The sequence below is a fragment of the Impatiens glandulifera genome, chromosome 2 (genome assembly GCF_907164915.1).
Source record: "Impatiens glandulifera chromosome 2, dImpGla2.1, whole genome shotgun sequence".
Lineage (NCBI taxonomy): Eukaryota > Viridiplantae > Streptophyta > Magnoliopsida > Ericales > Balsaminaceae > Impatiens > Impatiens glandulifera.
The window spans coordinates 43,040,417-43,061,608 of NC_061863.1; the positions used below are offsets into that span (position 1 = coordinate 43,040,417).

Genomic DNA, 21,192 nt, shown 5'->3' on the forward strand with positions numbered 1-21,192 from the left:
TATTAGAAATTCAAAATCAATGTTTTGAGAATAATACAAATTTGTTTAATTGGTTGGTAAGAATAAGTAGTACTAGATGACATGGCAACCAAGTCATCATACCTCGTGACGCTAACAAGGCACTAGTGCGCCAATTCACCAATTTGCGTCTTATTTTCTAACTTTAAATCGAATCGGAAAATAAAAATGAGAAGAATAAAAAAAAAGTAAAATGACTTTTATTGTTAAGGCTAAAAACTCTTTAAATAGGTAGTGGAGATAGAGGAGATTTTGATATAAATAAAAAAGGTGCTAGCTCACATGGCTGGTAGTTTGAGGTTTGTTGATGGAGAGCCAATTGAGTATTTTGTTAAGGTTCATCATGATGGTGAAGAATTCGAGGGCGACGATGACGACGATGATGATGGAGCTAATATTGCTCCAGCTGCGTAGTGTTATGGAAACCTACATATATAATTTTCAGTGAGTTTCTTATGATAATTAACTAATATGATTTTTCTTTCTTATTAAAACATAAGAATTACAAGTATCTTACATACATCTATGTATGTTATAGAAGCTGCTATATATATCATGTAAAGCTAATTATAGCTTCATATCAATAAAACTATTTGTTCTACTTGTTGTTGGATTTTGATGTTGTAACACGGTTAAAGTGTAGTTTTTACTTAAAAAAATAAAAAAATTATTATAAAATTTTGTCCTAAGCTTACACAAACCCTAGCCTAGCCTAGTCTGGTCTCGTTTCAACCTTAAAATTTAGTTAATGTGATTGTATACCAAACATAGCCTTTTCCCTGTGCGGAAATCATGACACACGAAAAATGAAAGCTTTCAACCTCAGGCGTGTTAGTAGGGTCGATGAACTCGGTTCAATTGGGTTCGCCTTTATTCTAAGTGTGTAGCTAAGTTTTTTCTTTTGAATAATTATCTTTCTTTTTTGATTGGTTTTTTCATTTTCATAATTTGTTGGGTGTTAAGTTGGGATGCATTTTGATTAACTTTAAATTCGAAAAACAAAATTGCAATTTGTCACTTTTACTTAGCGGTTTAACATCATTAACATAAATATAAGTTTTTCTAAAATCTTCATTTATTCAAACTAAATAATTGTTTCATCAAGGTGATGCGGTGATTATAGTCCTTTTAATTGTTGTTAACTTAGACATTCTGGTTAATATTTGGTTAGAATTGTTTTGAATATTAATATTATTTATGTAAATAAAGAATAAATTTTAATAATTAAATAAAATATTAAGTACACAAAATAATACTATGAGCGGTTAGGACATTGGACTCTGAATTCAGTAACCCAAATTCAATTCTCGATAGTACCTAATATTTTAATTTTTAAAAAAACTTATTGAAAAAGTTTATGGATATATTCACTTATGTTAACAGTTGAAGTGTAGAAATATTATTTTTATTTAAGTGATATAGCCAGAAAAATGGCGGGAAACGGAAGAAGGAAGATATCAGAGAAAAGGTAAAACGAGAGTAGAGAGTGAGAGAGGCGATTGAGTTGAAGGAGTGAGCAATGGCAGCGACGACGGATACTTTGCAAAGCCTTCTGCAATCCATCAAATCATCCGAGGTAAGCATTTCTTTTCGTTGAATCATTAACTCAATTTCAATGCTTCGTTGTTTTTTCTTCAAAAATGGTCGAATATCTTCATTTCTCCTCTATAAGCTAGTTCTTATAGGATGTTATTAGTTCATCTAATGGTAGGCTTAATACGACTTGAAATCAACTGATAGCTCCGTGGATTTAGGTTAAAATGGTATGTGATGATGTTGATCTATTCCCCAACAGTTAGAATATTAATAGAGATCATTCTCAAGTGGCATTTGATCATGTTATGGTCCACTTCTATAGCATTCTCAAATTCTATATTGTTTGCTAATGGGTGAGCAACAATATACTTATACAAATAAGAAGTATTAGTGCTGGATATTATTAATAAGTTTACTTTTCTGAAATTTATATGGATCCATAATGGAAAACTCTCTATAGCTATGTTATGGAATTTAGTTATTTTATTGCATTTGTATACATAGGCAGAACTCTCTATAGCTTGATGTTTGAAGGTCTTTGTGCTTGGTTAATCTGCTAATTCTTAGTTGGTGCTTAAATTTTTAATGATTCAGGTTGTTGAAATTCGTATCCAGCTACTTAACAAGCTTGGAGAGAGAGAGCTTCTTGGGAAGTCTGAATTAGTTTTGGTTATTGAATATCTAAATGTATCCTACTCCAAATATCCAAAACAGTGCAATACATATGTTATAGACTGAAAAAGGCATAGTTTCTTGCATCAACCTGACTGCTATTAGGAGGAATTCGTGCTAAGCACAACAATTATGTTCCACTCAAACTTTGACTTGATATAACTCTTATACATGTTAATATCCAAGCCCAGTCATAGAACCAATTGTAGCCTAATCATTGCTTTTAAGAAAACTAAAGAAATTACTATATTAAAGTCTTATTCGCCATTTGTTTGACTAAATCAGCATTAAAAGTTAGACACTACCGGAACAAGTTAGAAATGAGATGCTAATAGGAAGGTTAGTATACTTTCACCATTTAGATGCTGTATTCATTTTTGCTGCATTTGCTACTCAATCTCAGTTGTATATGGCGGTGGAAGCATTGCTGTATGGAAGTAGCTTCAGGTTCTCCATAATCTTGTAATTTTTGTCCGAGAAAGCTCAGAATGTTGCTACAATTATATTGTTACTCTAATGAATTTTGAAGCACCGGGCATTAGATGTGCATGGTTTCTTTATTGATGGAAAATGAATATTTATTTTATTAAATCTTAATAACATCAAATTTATCTCATTTTCATATGGAATCTATTCAAGCTACATATATGTTGTTGCTTGCTTTACCTTAATGCCAGGTTAGATGTTTTGGGAAGACTTCACATGTTTGGACGTTTCCCAATGCATGCTGAACAAGGCTATCTTGAACGTGGCTATGAAAAACATAGAATCCAACATATCCGGATGTTTAGGCCATTTTTTCTCGCTTGGGAGCAAGGTACATCTTATCTGACCTGATTTGTTGTGAGGATGTGCAAGATAAACATTCAAGCTCCTGGGGCTTGATAATTTGTTTCAAATCGCAAATCGTGTATGCAGGCAAGCTCTTGGTGCGGAAAACATCTGAAGATGACACTCATGGAAAGTGAAGATTCTCAAGAAGAAGAGCACAGTAATGCCTTCTTTCAGGTGTATGCTTGCTTTCATCCTTGACAAAGCTAGTTTCTTACTATATATGATTCTTATTGTCTCTCTTATTTAATAGTAGCCCATTTATTCTCGAGACACTTCTTCTGTGGAAATTCATGTATAAATAAGCCTAGCAATTTGAACAAGAAATTCTAAATTAACTAAGATGTGAGTTTGCTCGAACAAATTGCAGAACATCCTTCTTTCTGCACAAATTTCCAAATTTATTAGATTTAAAATATTATGCTTCTTATGCTTTGAGGCAATAGCTTCTAATAAAGGCATTACATCTCTATTGGAACTGCCTATGTTCTTCCATATCATTTTCCATGTTCTTTCAAGCCTTTCTTTTTAAAGAGGTCAACTTTTTATTAGAAAAAGAGAGCGTTCAAACATTACAAAGTTGTGAAAAAAACATAGTTTAAATATGTGAGAACATAAAACATAGACAATTATAGCATAAAATATCAAAATTATAATGGATTTTGACAAACAAAAAGAAACAAGGATAGAAACTTATAAAATCCTTGGTACCCTGCATCCATGAAGATGAGTACATACTTGCTAGATAATTGTTCACGGTTTACCTAGAACGAAACTAAGTTGTATCCTTAAAAGTCAATAAAACTTACCTAGTAGACCAAATGTCTTATATTCGATTCGTGCTTACCACCCCCATGACTAAACCCGGATAAAAAAAGAAAGACATTAAAACTTTAATCGCGCTATTAAGCATGATATGATGTGATCTTAAGATAACAGGATTCACTGCGAAACGTATGTTTCACATTTACACACGTGAAGTTGATTTTGCAGGCTCAGTCTCATCTTCTCATCTTCTGTTGTTTATTTGATATTTTTTGAGTGAATATTGTATGTCATGTCTATGTACTTTTTTAGTATTAGTTAATAGTTTTTGATAGAAGGCCTTCAGTTTGGCAATTATCTTAAGCCATCAAATTTGTTGATAGACTTGAGATTTAATTTGTTGCAGCTACTTCTTGATGTGTTGAACTACTCTGCTGCTGGTTTTTCTGCTTTATCGAGGTATCCCGTATCAGATGACAACGAGTCTATGGCCTCAGTGGAAAAATTTACTTATGAACAACTGAATCTAACAAAAGACTCAATATTAGAACTGAAGGTATGAAAGTCAAAACCATGAGTATTCTACTTCTAGACTCAATATTAGAACTGGATTTTACCCCGCTTCTTACATTATCAAATTAGATACCCTTTATGTAAGGTTTGAAGCTTTTTGAAGTAGTCATAACTTGTTAGCAAGCTTAATTGTCAAACAATGAGATCAAACTTCCTCCTCCAAGCAATGTGATAAAAAAGGCAGATAGAAGCTGGACATTATGTTATGCTCTTTATACAAATTGTGAATGAGCCAAAAAATAAAGTGTATACATGGACCGGCCAATGGGCGACATGTTAGGCAATGTAGAACCATTATGCATATTAATTCTCTACACCATTAACTTTGTCCAACTGATTTTATCAACTCATTGTGCTAGACTTCTCATTCATGTGATAGGTTCATCTCAAAGGTAGAAATTTATGAATATTGGAGAGGTGTGTAGGCCATGTGCTAGCCTGTCTACTAATTGTTTTTTTTTGAAGAAAATACCTTTTTCTAAGCATTAAAGTAATTTTCCTGCTAGACATTCCTCAATCACCGGCCATATATTTGAGTTAAAACTTCTGTTATTATATTGTCAGAATGTTAGAAAGCTTTTCTTTCTTTCAGGTTATCTTTACTTATAAAAAATGTCTTATGTGTGCAATTAACTATGATATTTAAACTGTGGCTTATTTTAATGTATATGTTTCTCTTTTGTACTTTTTTTCTGTTTACTGCACATTGAACATCAATTGCGTGCAATAAATATTGGAGAGTTATATTTGTATTTTTTTTCTTTACATCACTTGTAAACATGTTCTTCTGTCATTATTGAACAGAAAATTCAAGGTTTTGGTTTGGATCCGCTGAAAGTTGCACAGTCAACACTTGATTCTGTGATAAGGTTATGCAAGGTGTATTCACATACTGTGAATTGGGATGATGTTAATGCACATACAGAGACATATAAGCTTAAGATAGAAGAGGACAAAATTGCAAACCATGTTATTAATATAACAAAATGCACAATAGACAAATTATGTGAATTGGGGATTCTTGCAGCAAACAATGGAGGGAACCTTGTTACTCTTCTTAACTGCTCATGGAAAGGCGTTGTTTCCTTGCTTCAGCAGGGGAAGGGGGCTTTGGCCTTAAAGGTTAATGTTACAGATATTATTCTGAATTTACTAACTCTGGCTAATGAATCTTTAAAGAGTGCTTCTGAAACTTGGTCATGTTCGCTTGAAGCAGTTTCTGCAACTGAAGCTAAAAGGATATTCCTACCGGTAAAATTCTACGTAATTAATGCCGTCCGCATATTATCCCAATATCCACATCAAGCATTTCTCATATACAAGGAAGTAACACTGTGTGCCCTAATGATCTCTACGTTTCGAATCTCAATGAGTAAAGATGACAACCTAAAATGTGCTAGTGAAGTATTGGCAGAAATCTTGGAGCCAACATCATTCCATTTACTCAACTCTTTATTATCTTCATCTCAACTGAGACGAGAAGATAAGTGTCAAATTCTGGTTTGGTTATTCAATGATGATAATGATTTGGATTGTATTCTTGAAACTGGCAATAATGTTCAAAGGATTGGTAAGTTGGATGACATTTTCCTTGTGAAGAGTGATTCCGTACAAAGAACAAAGATTCTGTTGCTTGGTCATGTTTCCTTGTTTATCAATCTTCTTAAAAGTGCTCCTGATCTGGAAGAAGATACTCAGTTGGATATCACTACAAAGCTCAGATGGCTTTTAAATAGTTTTGCAGATGAAGAAGTGTATTCTAACACTCTTTCCATGCAAACTATATTTATGTATCGTTCAGATAAGATACCAGAATATCAACCTATGCTCTTTGTTATCCTTCATGCATTAAAAACCTTCATGATTGCCGTTTCTTCAAGTGTTATTTGGGAAGAAGTGGTATCTTTCCTCCTTGAGAACTTCTTCCATCCTCATTTCCTCTGCCATGAGATTGTTATGGAGCTTTGGTGCTTTATTATTCGTAATTCCGAGGTTGACCTTGTAAATGATATTATGCACAAACTTTGTTTGCTACTACGTTCTGTTACCTCTTACAAAACAGCTCTTATTCCTAATTCTTCTGTTAGGAAGATCGCAAGATCTGTATGTGTTCTTCTCAGTTGTGGATCGAAACTGACAGCAGATTATGTCTACAATAACATTACTGGTGGAGATAATTCTAATTCATTTTCCATTATGTTCACAGCCATGCTCATGGAAGGATTCCCACTTAAATTACTTTCAGATAAGATGCAAAACATTGTCAAACAAAGAGTCGTAACTGAATATTACCAATTCCTAGAGATGTTTGATGGTATATCATTGAGACATGCTAGTTCAGGAGTGTTTGGTGCACAAGTTTATGCAATGTCAGCTGTCCTGCAATCCCTGTAAGTAAATAATTTTTACTTACCTATGGTTTTCCTTGAAAATTCAAATGTATGGTTCTCTTATACCTTTGTTGATTAGATAAGCATGCTTATCACATTTGAATGTATTGTAGCAGATAGTACGGATTCTGAATTCGTATGCCTGTCTTCCAAAAAGTCCTTACTTTAGGTTTAGGAATAAAGAGCATATTTGCTTCTGAACTTTTTGAATCCTAATTTTCCCTTTAACTTTTGAAAGGGAAAGATTACATACACACTTATTGTTTTTGTTTCTACTTATGTATATGGAAACGGATTCCAATAAAGAACAAAATCAAAAAGTGTTTCCAAATGGAGTACTTTTTAATTTACAGCAAATTAGATACATCCTGCTCTTAATGTTTCTATCAAAAGTAAAAATTTATATCAATGTTTATTTTCAACAAAAAAATTTTCTTTCTTAAAATCCATTTTCAATGAAAATATTGCAGGCAGGATAACTGACAGTTGCTAAAGAAAAACAGTTATTGGTAATCCTATAGGTTAATCCTATTTTCATTAATTTCTCTTGGCCTTTCAACCTTGTTTGATGTAGGATTTGTTTGAAATAAACACTGGTAAAAGTGGATTGTTTGGGGGTTATTTAGCTTAAATGGCTAATATATTTCCGTTGATGATTTGATTGAGGATGGGATAATGGGTTAAATGTATATATGTTAGGTCATGATTATGGGTCAGTAAATCTCCCGCAGGCAGTTAAATAATCGTTTTATTTTGTTTTTTTTCTGCAGCCAGGTTAGTTTACATGAGAATGACTTGAGCATCTTCAAGTTTCTACATACAATTATTAGTTTGTACAGAAGTTCCTCAGACGATGCAATGAAAGAACAATATCGTAACCTTCTGAGTGAAACTCTAGTTATCATCTCAAAGATTACAAATCTATATTCATCTAATGGAATAGAAGACTTGATTATGGAGTTAAAAAACCTCTTCATCACCATGCCAGCAGAATCAGATACCAGGCTCTACGAATGCAAGCCCAGTCTAGCCGCTTTCATGGCTGGTACTGGTCACGTGGATTTATCCGAAAATGTAAACTGCGTAAAGATGTCAGCTCTATCAGAATTGTATCACATGTTATTACGAGAGCGGCACTGGGCATTCACACATTTAGCAATTGTAGGATTTGGATACTTTGCAGCACGAACTTTGTGCAATCAGTTGTGGAGATTCGTGCCTGAAGATGCTGCACTTTCATTTGATTTGGAGTCCGGAAAGGACGTGAATGAAGAGAGATTCATGTCGGAATTGAAAGCATTGCTGGAGAAGGAAAGAGCTATTGCGGAAATTTCAGCCAGTTCTGGGCAGCTTTGTATGGTTGCAAAGGAGGGGATGTTGCTTAAATCGATAACGAAAAAGAATTATAATCTTGTCATTACGGATTTAAGATATGAAAAGATGGAGATTGATGATAGCGAAGAACAGTGTAAAAAGCGGAGGAAGCTTCCTGATGGAATTAGGAATGGGGTGGAGCTTTTGAAGAATGGGTTGAAAGTTATAGGGGATGGTATCTCTGAGTTGGATCAAAATGTGGAACTTCATGACAAGTTCTTGGCTCATGTTTCTCGATTAGATGATGCGATTGGTCAGTTAGCAGGTCTAGCTAGTAATAGTAATGGATGAACTATCTGTTTTAATCTCTCCAATATTGAACTGTTATCATTTGAGCATTATCTTAATATGCTCTGTTTTATGTCATTTAATCTCTCATTTCCAAAGTAGGTTTGTAAATTTAGGGTTCATCTTCATCTAACTTGGAAGTGAGGTAATGTTGTCAACAAGATAGCATGAAAAACAAAAGTTTATGGGATGAGCTAGATTCAAAAATTTGACCCACCCTCCAGAAGACAAGACACATATTAAGTACCTTATTCTGTACTGTCTTTGGTCTTTGTTATTTAAAATTTGGCTGCCATAAGATAAGTAGAGTTAAATTCAAGGTCACGATAATTGACTTCCAAGTAATATACTCGGGTTTGACTACCAACAGACGCACAGAAACAAAATGTATTGGTTAGAATAAGTAATATTTATTTGTTACCAAACTAATATTTTCCATCTTATAAGTAACATTTATTTGTCACCAAATAATATTTTCCATCTTATAATGTTAAAAGGAATATGGGGAGAGGGGAGACCATTTGTTATTCTTGTCCAGTATGATTATTCACGTCCAGTATGATTTTGGAAAATTCTCGTGCGACACCAAACCATCTTATAAGCAACATTTTTTATAACCAAACTAGTATTTTGCATCTTATACGGTTAAAAGTGCAAAGAGTGCAAAGTATAGTGTAAATTCTTAGTGAGGCGAATCAGAACGGGGAATGATTTTTCATCCCGTTTTGTTTGATTTTAGTGAATTCATGCGCGACACTAATTAGGGTTAAAAATAGTGGAAATAGAACATAGGGTAAAAAATTGCACAATGGCTTATAATAATACATAGACACATTTATTTATTTATTTATGAGCTTTCACTATTATTTATTACAACTATATCCGCACGTGAACAATATATATTACATGTATAAATAAAATAAATCAATAACAATTAAATGTATTTCGTTGTATTAAAAGGTTTACCATCTTAGTTATAATATTTTATAATGTTTAGATAACTATAAATTATAATAAATGAAAAATAAGTAAAATTGTATAATTAGTCATTTAAATAACAAATTCATATTAAAAAAATGTTGGTGTCACCTGGATTGCTTTAACTGTAGTCTTTATATTTTCATTCCAATCCTTGTTCACATTTTTTTTATTTTCTTATCAATGAATAGATTTCTTTACTTGTATGACTTAGATGTCTCGTCTTTCTCAAAAAAGTGGTCCGAAAAACTTATGAGTTGTTTAATTTTTTTATTTTTTTAAGGTCAAATCTATCTCAATTTTTTTTATAAAATAAAAACAAAAAATTAAGAAAAGCATGTGAAAAAATATTTAAAAATTTCATTATTTTATTTTCAAGTTATATATTTACTCTAATGAAAAATGTGAAGTTAGTTTTGTAAAACAAATTATAAATAAAGACATAAAAAATAAGTGTCTTACATGACGTCAATGATGCATAATTCAATTTTAAATATATTTTCTTAATTTTATATTCAAAATTCAAACATTTAGATGCATATTTTAAATAATTTGTCTTAATAGTATTTAGTATTTGAATCACTTTTATCACATTAAATAAATTATAATTTCAACTTTAAAATACAATTTTGATTTATACAATAAAATATAATAAAATAAAAATTGATGCTACGTTTATTTGAGACAATTTTAGCATAAATATCATCCTCATCCTTTCTCCGGTTGTCACTATTGAAATCAAAAATGGTCTAAAAACATGAACATTTAGACCGAAAAACAGAATAATTGATTATAATTGTCATATTTGTAGAACATAGGTTAGTTTTGTATGACCAAGGTTCATGGTAAAAATCATTAGGGTAAAAACGTGTGGAAATAGAACATAGGGTAAAAAATTACAAAATGAGCTATAATAATATATAGAGAGTTGGATATCCTTAGCCTCTTTGAAAGGTCATGTGTTCGAGTCCGTTAGACGACAAATTCTGCGTCTGGTTTAGTATGTTTGCGCGCTATGTGCTTAACTCCATTATGATCACATTTTAATCCTCTCTTCTAGCCTAGCGGCAACAAGAGATGAATATCCCCAGCCTTTTTGAGAGGTCCTGAGTTCAAGCCCATCAGTTGGCAAGTTCAGCGTATGATTAAATGGTTAAGTGTGTTTGCAGACTATATACTTAACCCCCTTGTGCCTACATTTTTAGCGGCAATAAAAGGTAGATATCCCAAGCCTCCTTGAGAGGTCCTGGTTCGAGCCCATCATACGATAAATTTTACGCATAATTAAATGGTTAAGTATGTTTGCGGGTTGACCATATTTTTAATTCCAAAAAATTTATATATAAAGAGAGAGAAAACAATGAGAGAGTTTTCATAATTATTTATTATTACTAATATGCTATCCGTGCATTGCAAAAAAAAAACAGATAATTTATAATAAAAATTCTAAAAACGGCTTAAAAAAAATTAAAGTTCATGATTTGTTGGATGATTTTCCACAAATCGGTTCCTCTACTACCGAATGGGGTGTTCATCTGTTGCGGACCAATCAGATTTCAACAACATTATTTATATATATATAATGATGCTTAATTTTCAAAGTGTCCGGATTGTCGGATTGAGAGTTGTGGTTAATTTGGATATATATGTGAGAGTAAATGGATATTTGAGTCGGATTGTGGGTTAACCCGCCCATAAACTTAAAACGGTTAAAAATAAAATTAAAAATGCTATAGGTATGTTTCGAACTTTCAACCTAACAAAACAAATACAACCCTTTAACCAACTAGGCTAATAAGACTTTATATTTTTAATTCAACACCAAATTTAATGAACGCGGGACGTTTTAACAATATAAGTTCAACTTTTTAACTAACTAATATATATATATATATATATATATTATATAATGATGTTTAATTTTCAAAGTGTCCGAATTGTCGGGTCGAGAGCTATGGCTAAATTGGATATATATGTGAGAGTAAATTAAAAATGTTATCACATTTTAACCGTAATTTTTTTTCTCGATTTTTATTTTTATTACTCGTGCAAATGCATGGGATACATACTAGTTATATTAATAAATCAATAGTCGGGTTGAAAGGAAGAGAGAGAGAATCGGAACCTGGATTTCATTTCGGGTTTAGTAGAAGCAAAAATGAGTGAAGCTTCATTCGCTTCACTCCGTTTTACATGGCCCAAAGAAGAGGCGGCCTACACCATTTTACATTAGTTTTTCAATGTAAAACTGATTAAAATATATGCACTATTGAGTGAAGTCGGCCTCATTTGACTCCGTTTGAAAACTTATTTAAATAGATACATTGTCCAGTGAAGTGAGCTTCATTTGACTCCGTTTTAAAACTGATGTTAATATATGCATTGTTCAGTGAAACTTTCTTCATTTGACTCCGATTTATAAATTATGTTTATAATTTTATTTGTTATCTATTTAAATGAATAAATAAGAATTCATATAATTTTATTTATGATATATATAAAATAATAATTATGAATTAATATAATTTTATTTCTGATCTATTTAAAATAATAATCATAAATTAGGTTCATAATTACTTTGTGATATGAGATATTCAAATTAAATGATTACAATTTCTCTTTGTTATATATTCAAATGAATTTGTATAAATTATTTCACAATGTATATATTTAAATATTCAATATACATAAATTTTCTTGTGATGTATTGAAATAAATTTGTACAAATTATTTAAAAATTTATATAATTATATATTAAATATATATATAACAACATATTTTTAATTCTTTTGGAAAGATATTTAAATTAATTTGTTTTAATTATTTTATATTATTATATATTATATATATATATATTAACGTTAATGTAAAACAAGTAACACATTAATGTATAAATATTTATTCGTTCATGTAATAACATTTATATCATCATGTAAACCATATTGGAGAATTAAAAATGGTGAACAAACGATGATTAGTGAAAATTCTACTAGGTTTATATTTTATATTATTATATATATAAATGTTAATGTAAATCAAGTAACACACTAATGTAAAACCTTTATTCGTTCATGTAATAACATTTATATCATCATGTAAACCATATTGGAGAATTAAAAAGGGTGAACAAGCGCTGATCAATAAAGATTCCTTCACTAGGTATGTACAACACTTATATTAGTGAAACAAACTAGCGATAAGTAGTGAAGATTGCTTTGCTATGTATTTATTTACAGCGCATATATTAGTGATTATAGCGCTAACTAGAGAAGATTGCTTCACTACATATGTATAGTAGTGAAGCAAGCGCTACGTAGGGAAGATTGATTCACTACGTATGTACAGTGCGGATAATAGTGAAGCAAGCTCTACGTAGGGAAGATGGTTTCACTACGTATGTACAACGCAGATAGTAGTGAAGCAAGCGCTACGTAGGAAAGATTGCTTCATTACGCATGTACAATGCGGATAGTAATGAAGCAAGCGCTACGTAGGGAAGATTGCTTCACTACGTATGTACAACGCGAATAGTAGTGAAGTAAGCGCTACCTAGTGGTGCTTACTTCATTTATATTAACAACTTTAATAGCTTCACTCATGTACGTACGATTGTTTCACCATATTGTACTTCGATCCTAATTTATAATATAAATTATAATATCATTACAATTCTCTACTTTTTTCCGATTTATTTCTCTCTCTCTTCAAGCTTCTACTTCCTCTTTCACGGCGATTCGAAACGGTGCCCTTTTTATGAACTCTACTTGAAAGATATTTGTCCTAAAGATCTTTAGCTCAGTCTAAAAAATGGTACGTACAACAAAATCATTAACTTTTGTTTATATTTATTAAACCACAAACCCTAAACCTTAAACTCTAATCATATGTACGCACAATGAGGTCGTTATTTCATTCATATTTAGGAAACCCTACTCCGAAAATGTTACGTTCAATAAAATCGTTCGTATTTAGGAAACCCTACTTAGGGTTTTGTATATCATTTCCACGAAAGCCTAGTTACTGATGTAGGAAAAATGTATTTTTGTAAATAATAAAGCATCTTTTTTGAATATGCAGGTAACAAACAACAAAATCGTCCCAAATACTGTAGGCAAAGAATGAATTTTTTGTCCCAATCAATTATGTAGTGAAGATAATGTACTATTACTGACCCATGTCCATATTGTCCATATTATATAAGTTTTCAATATAATGACCATGTTCTTTTAAGAGATAATATTATTGTTTTGACGCTGATATTGATGGTGCAATTTGTTCGCACTTGTGGTGCAATTTGCTCGCACTTGTGGTGCAATTTGCTCGCACTTGTAGTGCAAGGGTGTCCATGAGGTAGAGAAATGATGTTACTCATGTTATAGCTTACACTGATGCAAATGGTGTATGCGTCTGAACTCTCAAAGTGTTCAAGGCAATATTGAATGGGAGATGGGTCCTTACAATTGACTGTGAGCGGTCTCTATTAACACGATTGGTTTATTTTATTTTCACATATAGAAAACTAAATAAAAATTATTTTTGTACAGGGATAAAATCATCAATGAAAGCAAAAAGCTACTTTGAGAGGAACCATATGAGGTTAAGCAAGAAAATCATGGGGCCCAAGGTGGTCCTAGAGCTGACAGACTTCGGTATTTGAAAAATGTAAGTTTGGTCTGATTCCTCCTCTGTGTACCCTCATTATGTGAGTTGATAATTTAAATTATTTTGTTTGTTTATTTAGTTGTCGTCGATAGTTACACTTTTATTTTTGTAGGGGATTTCATCCCAACTTACAAATGGGATCTCATATGGTTGGTAATTTCTAGAGGAGGTAGCACTAAAGAAATTGATAAACTATTTGCTGAGCCAAAGAATGACAAAACTATAATAGTATACTTGAAGATAGATAGCACGAATCAACTGAGGACTTTAGAAGAGGTTTATGATGTTTTTCCTGACAATTGGTTATTTAAAACATTGGTTGCTCATTCATTATCATTGGATGAACATGTTGTTTGTCACACAAGGTTGCTTGAATCAATTGATACTTGTGAATTGCAGCATATGTTTACTTAATTTCGTTTCTCACTTGTTTTAAACAATACTGAATATTTTCATTTCTAAATTGGCGATTTCATATTTATTTTTTTTGTTCTTAGTATTGTAGTTTATTTAATAATATTCATTTATTAGATGAACAATTGAATGAGTTTTGAATATGAAAATCTTTACCAAATTTGGAGATAAAACAGAGTTTTGACGACCTTAAATCTTTGTAAAATGAATTATATGTTTGAAAGAATCATGTAAAATCATTTATACATAAAATTAAAATTATTTCTACTATGATGTAAAATCTTGTATACGATCCTTTAGAAGACATGTGAATAACATTTGAAGCAATCTTCATTGTGCAACACTTTAGCTGTATTTACAGTGTGAATAAAATGTGAAGCAGTCTTCACTATCAAGCGTTATACATGTTTTTGAACTGTCAATATTTGTGATGCAATCTTCACCCATCAAACTCTTTACTTGTATATACATTGGTGAAGCGGTCTTCATTATGAAGCACTTTACATTAATATTAATTTTTTTTATTTATGTTATTAATATAATTATAATAAAAATAATTTTCGTTAAGTCACCTCACCTCAGCTATCTTCATCATTATCACTGCCATGCAGCCATGTTAGTTGCTGCTTCGTACGATTTAATTTCTCTCTCTTTATATTTAGAAAAGCATCTAGTGAAGCAGAACTTGACTTATCTTCGCTAGAAAATTCATATTTTACGATTCATCACAACAAACAATAATCCTTTTTTCTTTAGGATTCTCCAGGGGTGACAATGATACGTTTTTAAAAATTTATGTCTTCTTCTTCAAGTTCTATTATGTTTTGTTTGTTTTTTTGACTACTTACCAAAATATGTTCTGTTCTTGTTAATTTTCAGGAAGGAATCAACATCAACGATAATGATGATTTGAGGTATACTTTTGTGTTTGTTTCTTTAACACTATAAGATGTTTCTATTTATAGTGAAGTGAAGCGCTTTTCACTTCTATTGTGTTGTAAATACTGGTGAAGTAACAATACAAGTCCTTTACTTGTATTGTTCAATAATAACATAATCTGCATTTGTTGTTCAATGGCTTGCAGCCTTCATTTCCTTCATTTTACAAGAATCTTTATATTTTTTAATGATGTGTAGATCAATATTTATTTTTTCCATGATCTATAATTGACCAGCGAATCTGCGAGTTGCCAGCGTCAATTAAATTTCGATCAAAATAGTCAACCGTTAGAGGACATTTCAGCAGAATTTATTCCACATCTAGGTAGGGAATTTGAGAGCAAAGAATATGCCTATGAATTCTATTTAGCATATACTAAAATAATAGTATTTTGTATAAGGCACAGTTCAAAACATGATGTTAAAGATGGTTTATTGCTGGATAGAGTTTTTGTTATAGTGCACAGGGTCAAAAGGGAAAAGACAAACGGGATTTTTATGTCAAACACAGCCGTTCTGAAACGAGGTTCGGTTGTGATGCAAAATTGAGGATAAAAAGGACAGCAAATAGAAAGTTTAAAGTGATAACTTTTTTGAGTGAGAATTTTCATCCTCTTGCAAGTCCAAAGAAAACACATCTCTATAGATTCCATAAGAATATTCCTGCATCTGCAAGCTTACAAATTGAGATGGCATCTGATGTGGGAATCGCTCCAAAGGTATCGCATGCTCTTATGGACAAACAATTTGGTGGCATGTACAATTTAGGTTTTCTTCATGATGATTACAAAAATTACTTGCAATCGAAAAGGACTAGAGACTGTAATTTTGGGGATACATGAGGTGTATTAGAGTATTTGTAGAGAAAGCAATCTGATGATCCAAGTTTTTATAATATTTTTCAACTTGATGTGGATAATTTAATAACAAATATTTTTTTGTGTGATTCCAATATTTGATCTGATTTTTCATACTTCGGAGACGTCGTTAATTTCGACATGACCTATAAAAAGATTAAGGAAGGTCGTCTAGTTGCGCTTTTTGTAGGTGTGAATCATCACAAACAATCTATTATTTTTGATGCAGCTCTATTATACGATGGAACTGCTATGACTTTTGAATGGTTGTTTGAGACTTTCACCACAACTATGCGTGGGAAAAATCCGTAAACCATTCTTACAGATCAAGATGTGTCCATGGTTAAGGACTTAGCATCTACATGACCTGAAACAAATCATCGTCTCTGTATTTGACACATTTTTCAAAATGAAGCCATACATTTAAGCTATGTGTTTTATTACTTCATAGACTTTTCGAAGGATTTTTCTTCATGTATATATATATTATTTTGATGAAGAGGGAGAGTTTATTGAGCCTGAAATCAAATGTTGACAAACCATGGGCTTGAAGACAACGATTGATTGAAGCATATGGCGAAAGTGGGTTGTAGCGTATGGACGATAGATGTTTTGTGCTGATATGACTACAACACAAAGAAGTGAGAGCATGAACAGTGTGTTGAAAATGTATGTCTCCTACAAATACAAGCTTTTGGAATTTTTCAAACACTTCGAAAGACTAATCGACGAACGTAGATATGATGTATTAAAGACTGATTTCAAATCAATTACTAGCAAACCATGTTGTCCTACCCCCGTTATGATCTTAAAGGATGCAAGCAGGGTTTACACTCCTGAGGTATTTAAGTGCTTTGAACATCAATGGTTAATGTCGCATGATTGCGGTGTAGAAATATTTGTGGATGTTGATACACATAAAATATAAAGTAATTCCCCACAATAGGAGATACCCTCATACAATTACAGTTCATAAGGATGGTGATAATATTGAGTGTAGTTGTCGTAAATTTGATTTTGGAGGGATTTTGTGTGCTCATATTCTCAAGATTTTCACGACGAGAGACGTATTGAAGATTCCTCCTACGATGATATTAAAGAGGTGGACTAGAACGGAAAAAGATGGATATTTTGGAGTAACATATCCACTAGTGGACAACAGTTACATTGATCCGAGTGAGCTTCAAAATATAAGATACAAAGATTTGTGTTGTTTGTCTATTTATTTATTTACAAAGGCAGTAGAAAGAGATGACACGTATAGGCATTTGAAAAAAATTATGCTCAGCCAATGTAAGTTTGTGGATAAAAAGTTACAAGAGAATATAAAGATTCAAACACCACTAGTTGGATCAGGTTCTGGTGAGGGCACCTCTACTCGAGCGAAAAGAATTAAATCTATGAATAAAACAAAGTCTGGTAAGAGAATGAAAGGTGGATTAGAGAAGAATTCAAATAAAAGAAAATCAACAAGAAAAATAAGCGAATGAACAATAAATCTGGTATGTCATTGTTTGCTTAACTACCTTAATAATTATGATATTCTTCATTTACTAACAACTCTTAAATTGTTATACCGTTATAACCTTCAAATTCAATGCCAACAACTACTGAATTCTCAACTCCACAACCATGGGACGAAAGTGTGAGCATTGACGCCGATACTCCATTCACTGTTCTTTTGTCATCTTAACTCTCAACTTCCAGTTTCATGTGAAAGCTGAAATATATATGCATGTAAATTTGATTTAAAACCATGAACACGGTAGAATGTATGAATGTGAATTGATGTAAAATAATGACTTAAGTAATGAAAACCTATTGATTCCTTCATGTGACCACTAACCATTAAATATGGAGAAAGAAACGCTAATTAGTGAAGCATACATCTCTTCACTATAAGTACAATGAAAGAAGCGCTAACTAGTGAAGCATACATCTCTTCACTACACGTACAATGAAAGAAGCACTAAACAGTGAAGTATACATCTCTTTACTACAAGTGCAATGAAAAAAGCACTAACTAGTGAAGCATACATCTCTTCACTACAAGTATAATAAAAGAAGCGCTAATTAGTGAAGCATACATCTCTTCACTACAAGTACAATGAAAGAAGCGCTAACCAGTGAAGCGTACATCTCTTCACTACAAGTACAATGAAAGAAGTAATAACTAGTGAAACATACATCTCTTCACTACATTTTTACAGCTCTACCATTAACAAAGAAATGTAAAACTATGAACACTGAAATGTAAAACCAAGAACACAAAAATGTAAAACCATGAACACGAAAATATAAAACCATGTACACATTAATGTAAATTCCCCAAAACCCATTTATAATAAGTAGTAGTTTTACATGATTAAAAAAGGAGATATAAATATGAAATACAATTTATAATGTCAATTTGTCAACTACATATATTGAAAATTTTCAATTTGACAATCTGTATACATGTTCATGTAGTCCTACATCGCATTGATCCTTCGATTGTTTAGATTTGACTCGATGATAACCACAATATAATTCATCCTCAATATATTTATTTGTTTGTGCACCGTTTTTTTACGTTGAAGCCACATCTCCAACCATTGGTGTGATCCTCATACGTCTTCATGTGTCTCATGTAGTAAACCACATAATTATTGAAATTATGGGTATCTGCCATGAAAAATTTAAACATTTCATTCCCAATTTGGAGACCTTAGAACCAAGATGGGGGTTTATGTTGTTCAAATGTTGTTGAAATAAGTCCTCCTGGTATAGAATGAACAACATGATGTTATGTCAAATAACAAAAAATTATTTACAAATGAAAATAGAAGATCAGTCTATTACCAAATTTAGGACCCTCTGATATCTTTTTTCGAAGGGTGTTTTTTGCAACTCCATGTTGTCAATTACTTGAATTTCCTTTTCTATGAAGTTATAGCAAACCAAGAAAAAATGGCCGTTTTGAATTGTTGGAAAAAAAAATATGCCAAAAAATATAAGATTGCATAAAGGTGTACATGCTATTACATAATATCCGCTTTGAAAAAATGTGAATCGTTCATAGCGGCATATTTACTGACAAGGTTTGCATTCATGAAGTCTACTTTCTAAATTTGGAAATTCTTCGTTTCCAAATAGAGCCTCGAATTGAATTTTTCTTTCAAATCAATCACATCTTCAGCATAAGACCATTTACAGCAGAGTCTTTATTATAACACTAATACAAACTAATTGATAAAAAAATAGTGTTAGTAAGCTTATAGTAGTCACAGTTGTGAAGTAAATCCTTTTGAGTGGGGATTTTGATTTTTTTCTACAAAGTACGTTCAACATATACAATCAAACATCAACAACCAGACTATCTACCCACTGATCAACATCCAAGGTATGCATATCCGCGCGCGTCAGGTGGAGGCTTAGTTTATGACTATAAAATAACATGTCACTACATAAGACAACAAATCATTTTTCAGAATGAGGTAGAACATGCATTTTTTAGTATAATTAAGAATGTAGAGGAAACATTACCATGGTTTTCGTCGTATATCAAATACTAACCCCACAATTAACTTCTGCTTGGTTGACAATCCGTGACATGCATAAAAATGTCATTGTAATAGGAGATTTTCAATTTTAGGGGCATTTTTAAGTGTCCAAGGCATTCGTTTTTTTCATCATTATATGGTAGACGAGGCAATGTAGGTTTAAGTGGTGGTGGTAGAATAGAGAGGCATTGTTCTTCGGTTCTTACTACCGACATGGGAGGAAAGTTGTCGGTGATGAGTGCATCGATTATGTTCAAAGTTCTGTTTTTCAAATTTCTGGGTTATTTTGTACACAAATTTATGGAATTTGATGGTCCAGGAGGTATTTCTTGAACAAATTTTCTAGGAGAAATTTTGTTCTTGTTGGCTTCGGTTGTGAGTGGAATGATGTTCTTATTGGCTTCAGTTGTGGGAGGAATGATGTTCTTATTATTTCGATTGTGGTAGGAATGATGTTCTTGTTGGCTTCGGATGTGGGAGGATGTTGTTGTTCTCTTAGTTGGTGATGTTTAGTTTGGTCTAAGCTCATTGCTAAGCCTTCCCTGAGAACTAAATGGTAGTTTATGACCGTGGCAAAAGGCTCAAAAGCAAATTGGACAAGTTCCATTGCGTTAATGTGGTGCATCTAATTTAGATATTTAGCACCTCGTGCCAATGCTTCTGTAGCGGCAACAACCTTCCTCAAACATGAGGCAAGATTTGATGTATAGTCACTCCTAGAATGCTCATTTCGAGGTTGCTTTGTCTTAAGCTTCTAAGTTTGAGGCTTCTTTGTCTGGTCATTTAGAGGCTATTCATTTGGAGGCTGCTCAGTATTAAACTTCTCATTTTGGTCATTTGGAGCTTGCTCAATCTTAGGTTTCTCATCCCGAGCCTATTCATGTGGAGGCTTCTCATTCAGAGGCTGTTCATTCGGAGGCTTGTCAATTGGAGGATTCTGATTCGTAAGCTTATCATCTTCTTCTATTATTGGAATGCCTATACGAGCAATGACCCTACCATGTTCAAACCCCCTATGTGCGGACTCATACCTAGTGAGTTTCTTATTCTAAATAACTAATACTTTCTTACTAAAACATAAAAATTATACATATCTTATTTATATATATATATATATATATATATATATATATATATATATATATATATAAAAGTTAGTATCATGTAAAGTCTTTGATGGTTTCATGTCAATAAAATTATTTTGTTATAGAGTTGTTCCTAAAAATTTTCCTCTAAAAAAATTAGGGAGCTACTTTTCCCACCTCCTTCCATATTCCCACCCCCCTCCCTTACTCCTCAATCAACTCTAAAATGACTTATTTATCCCTACCACCTTTATATATTTACATTTCT

General features: G+C 32.2%; 1 protein-coding gene across 9 annotated transcripts; it reads left to right on the forward strand.

The window, feature by feature from the left end:
• Window positions 1-218: 218 nt before the first annotated feature.
• On the forward strand, window positions 219-8,525 carry LOC124927228. Of its 9 annotated transcripts, none has more exons than XM_047467605.1 (8): window positions 224-1,594; window positions 2,149-2,157; window positions 2,215-2,241; window positions 2,909-3,043; window positions 3,145-3,234; window positions 4,229-4,378; window positions 5,200-6,785; window positions 7,556-8,525. In XM_047467605.1, exons 1-8 carry the CDS (start codon window positions 1,538-1,540, stop codon window positions 8,448-8,450), a joined length of 2,949 nt encoding a protein of 982 aa, XP_047323561.1. In that variant the 5' UTR covers window positions 224-1,537; the 3' UTR covers window positions 8,451-8,525. The 9 variants fall into 9 exon arrangements, with proteins under 9 accessions (XP_047323565.1, XP_047323561.1, XP_047323560.1 ...); XM_047467604.1 differs by having other exon boundaries at window positions 224-462; window positions 1,441-1,594; window positions 2,149-2,241; XM_047467603.1 differs by having other exon boundaries at window positions 2,149-2,241.
• Window positions 8,526-21,192: the final 12,667 nt, after the last annotated feature.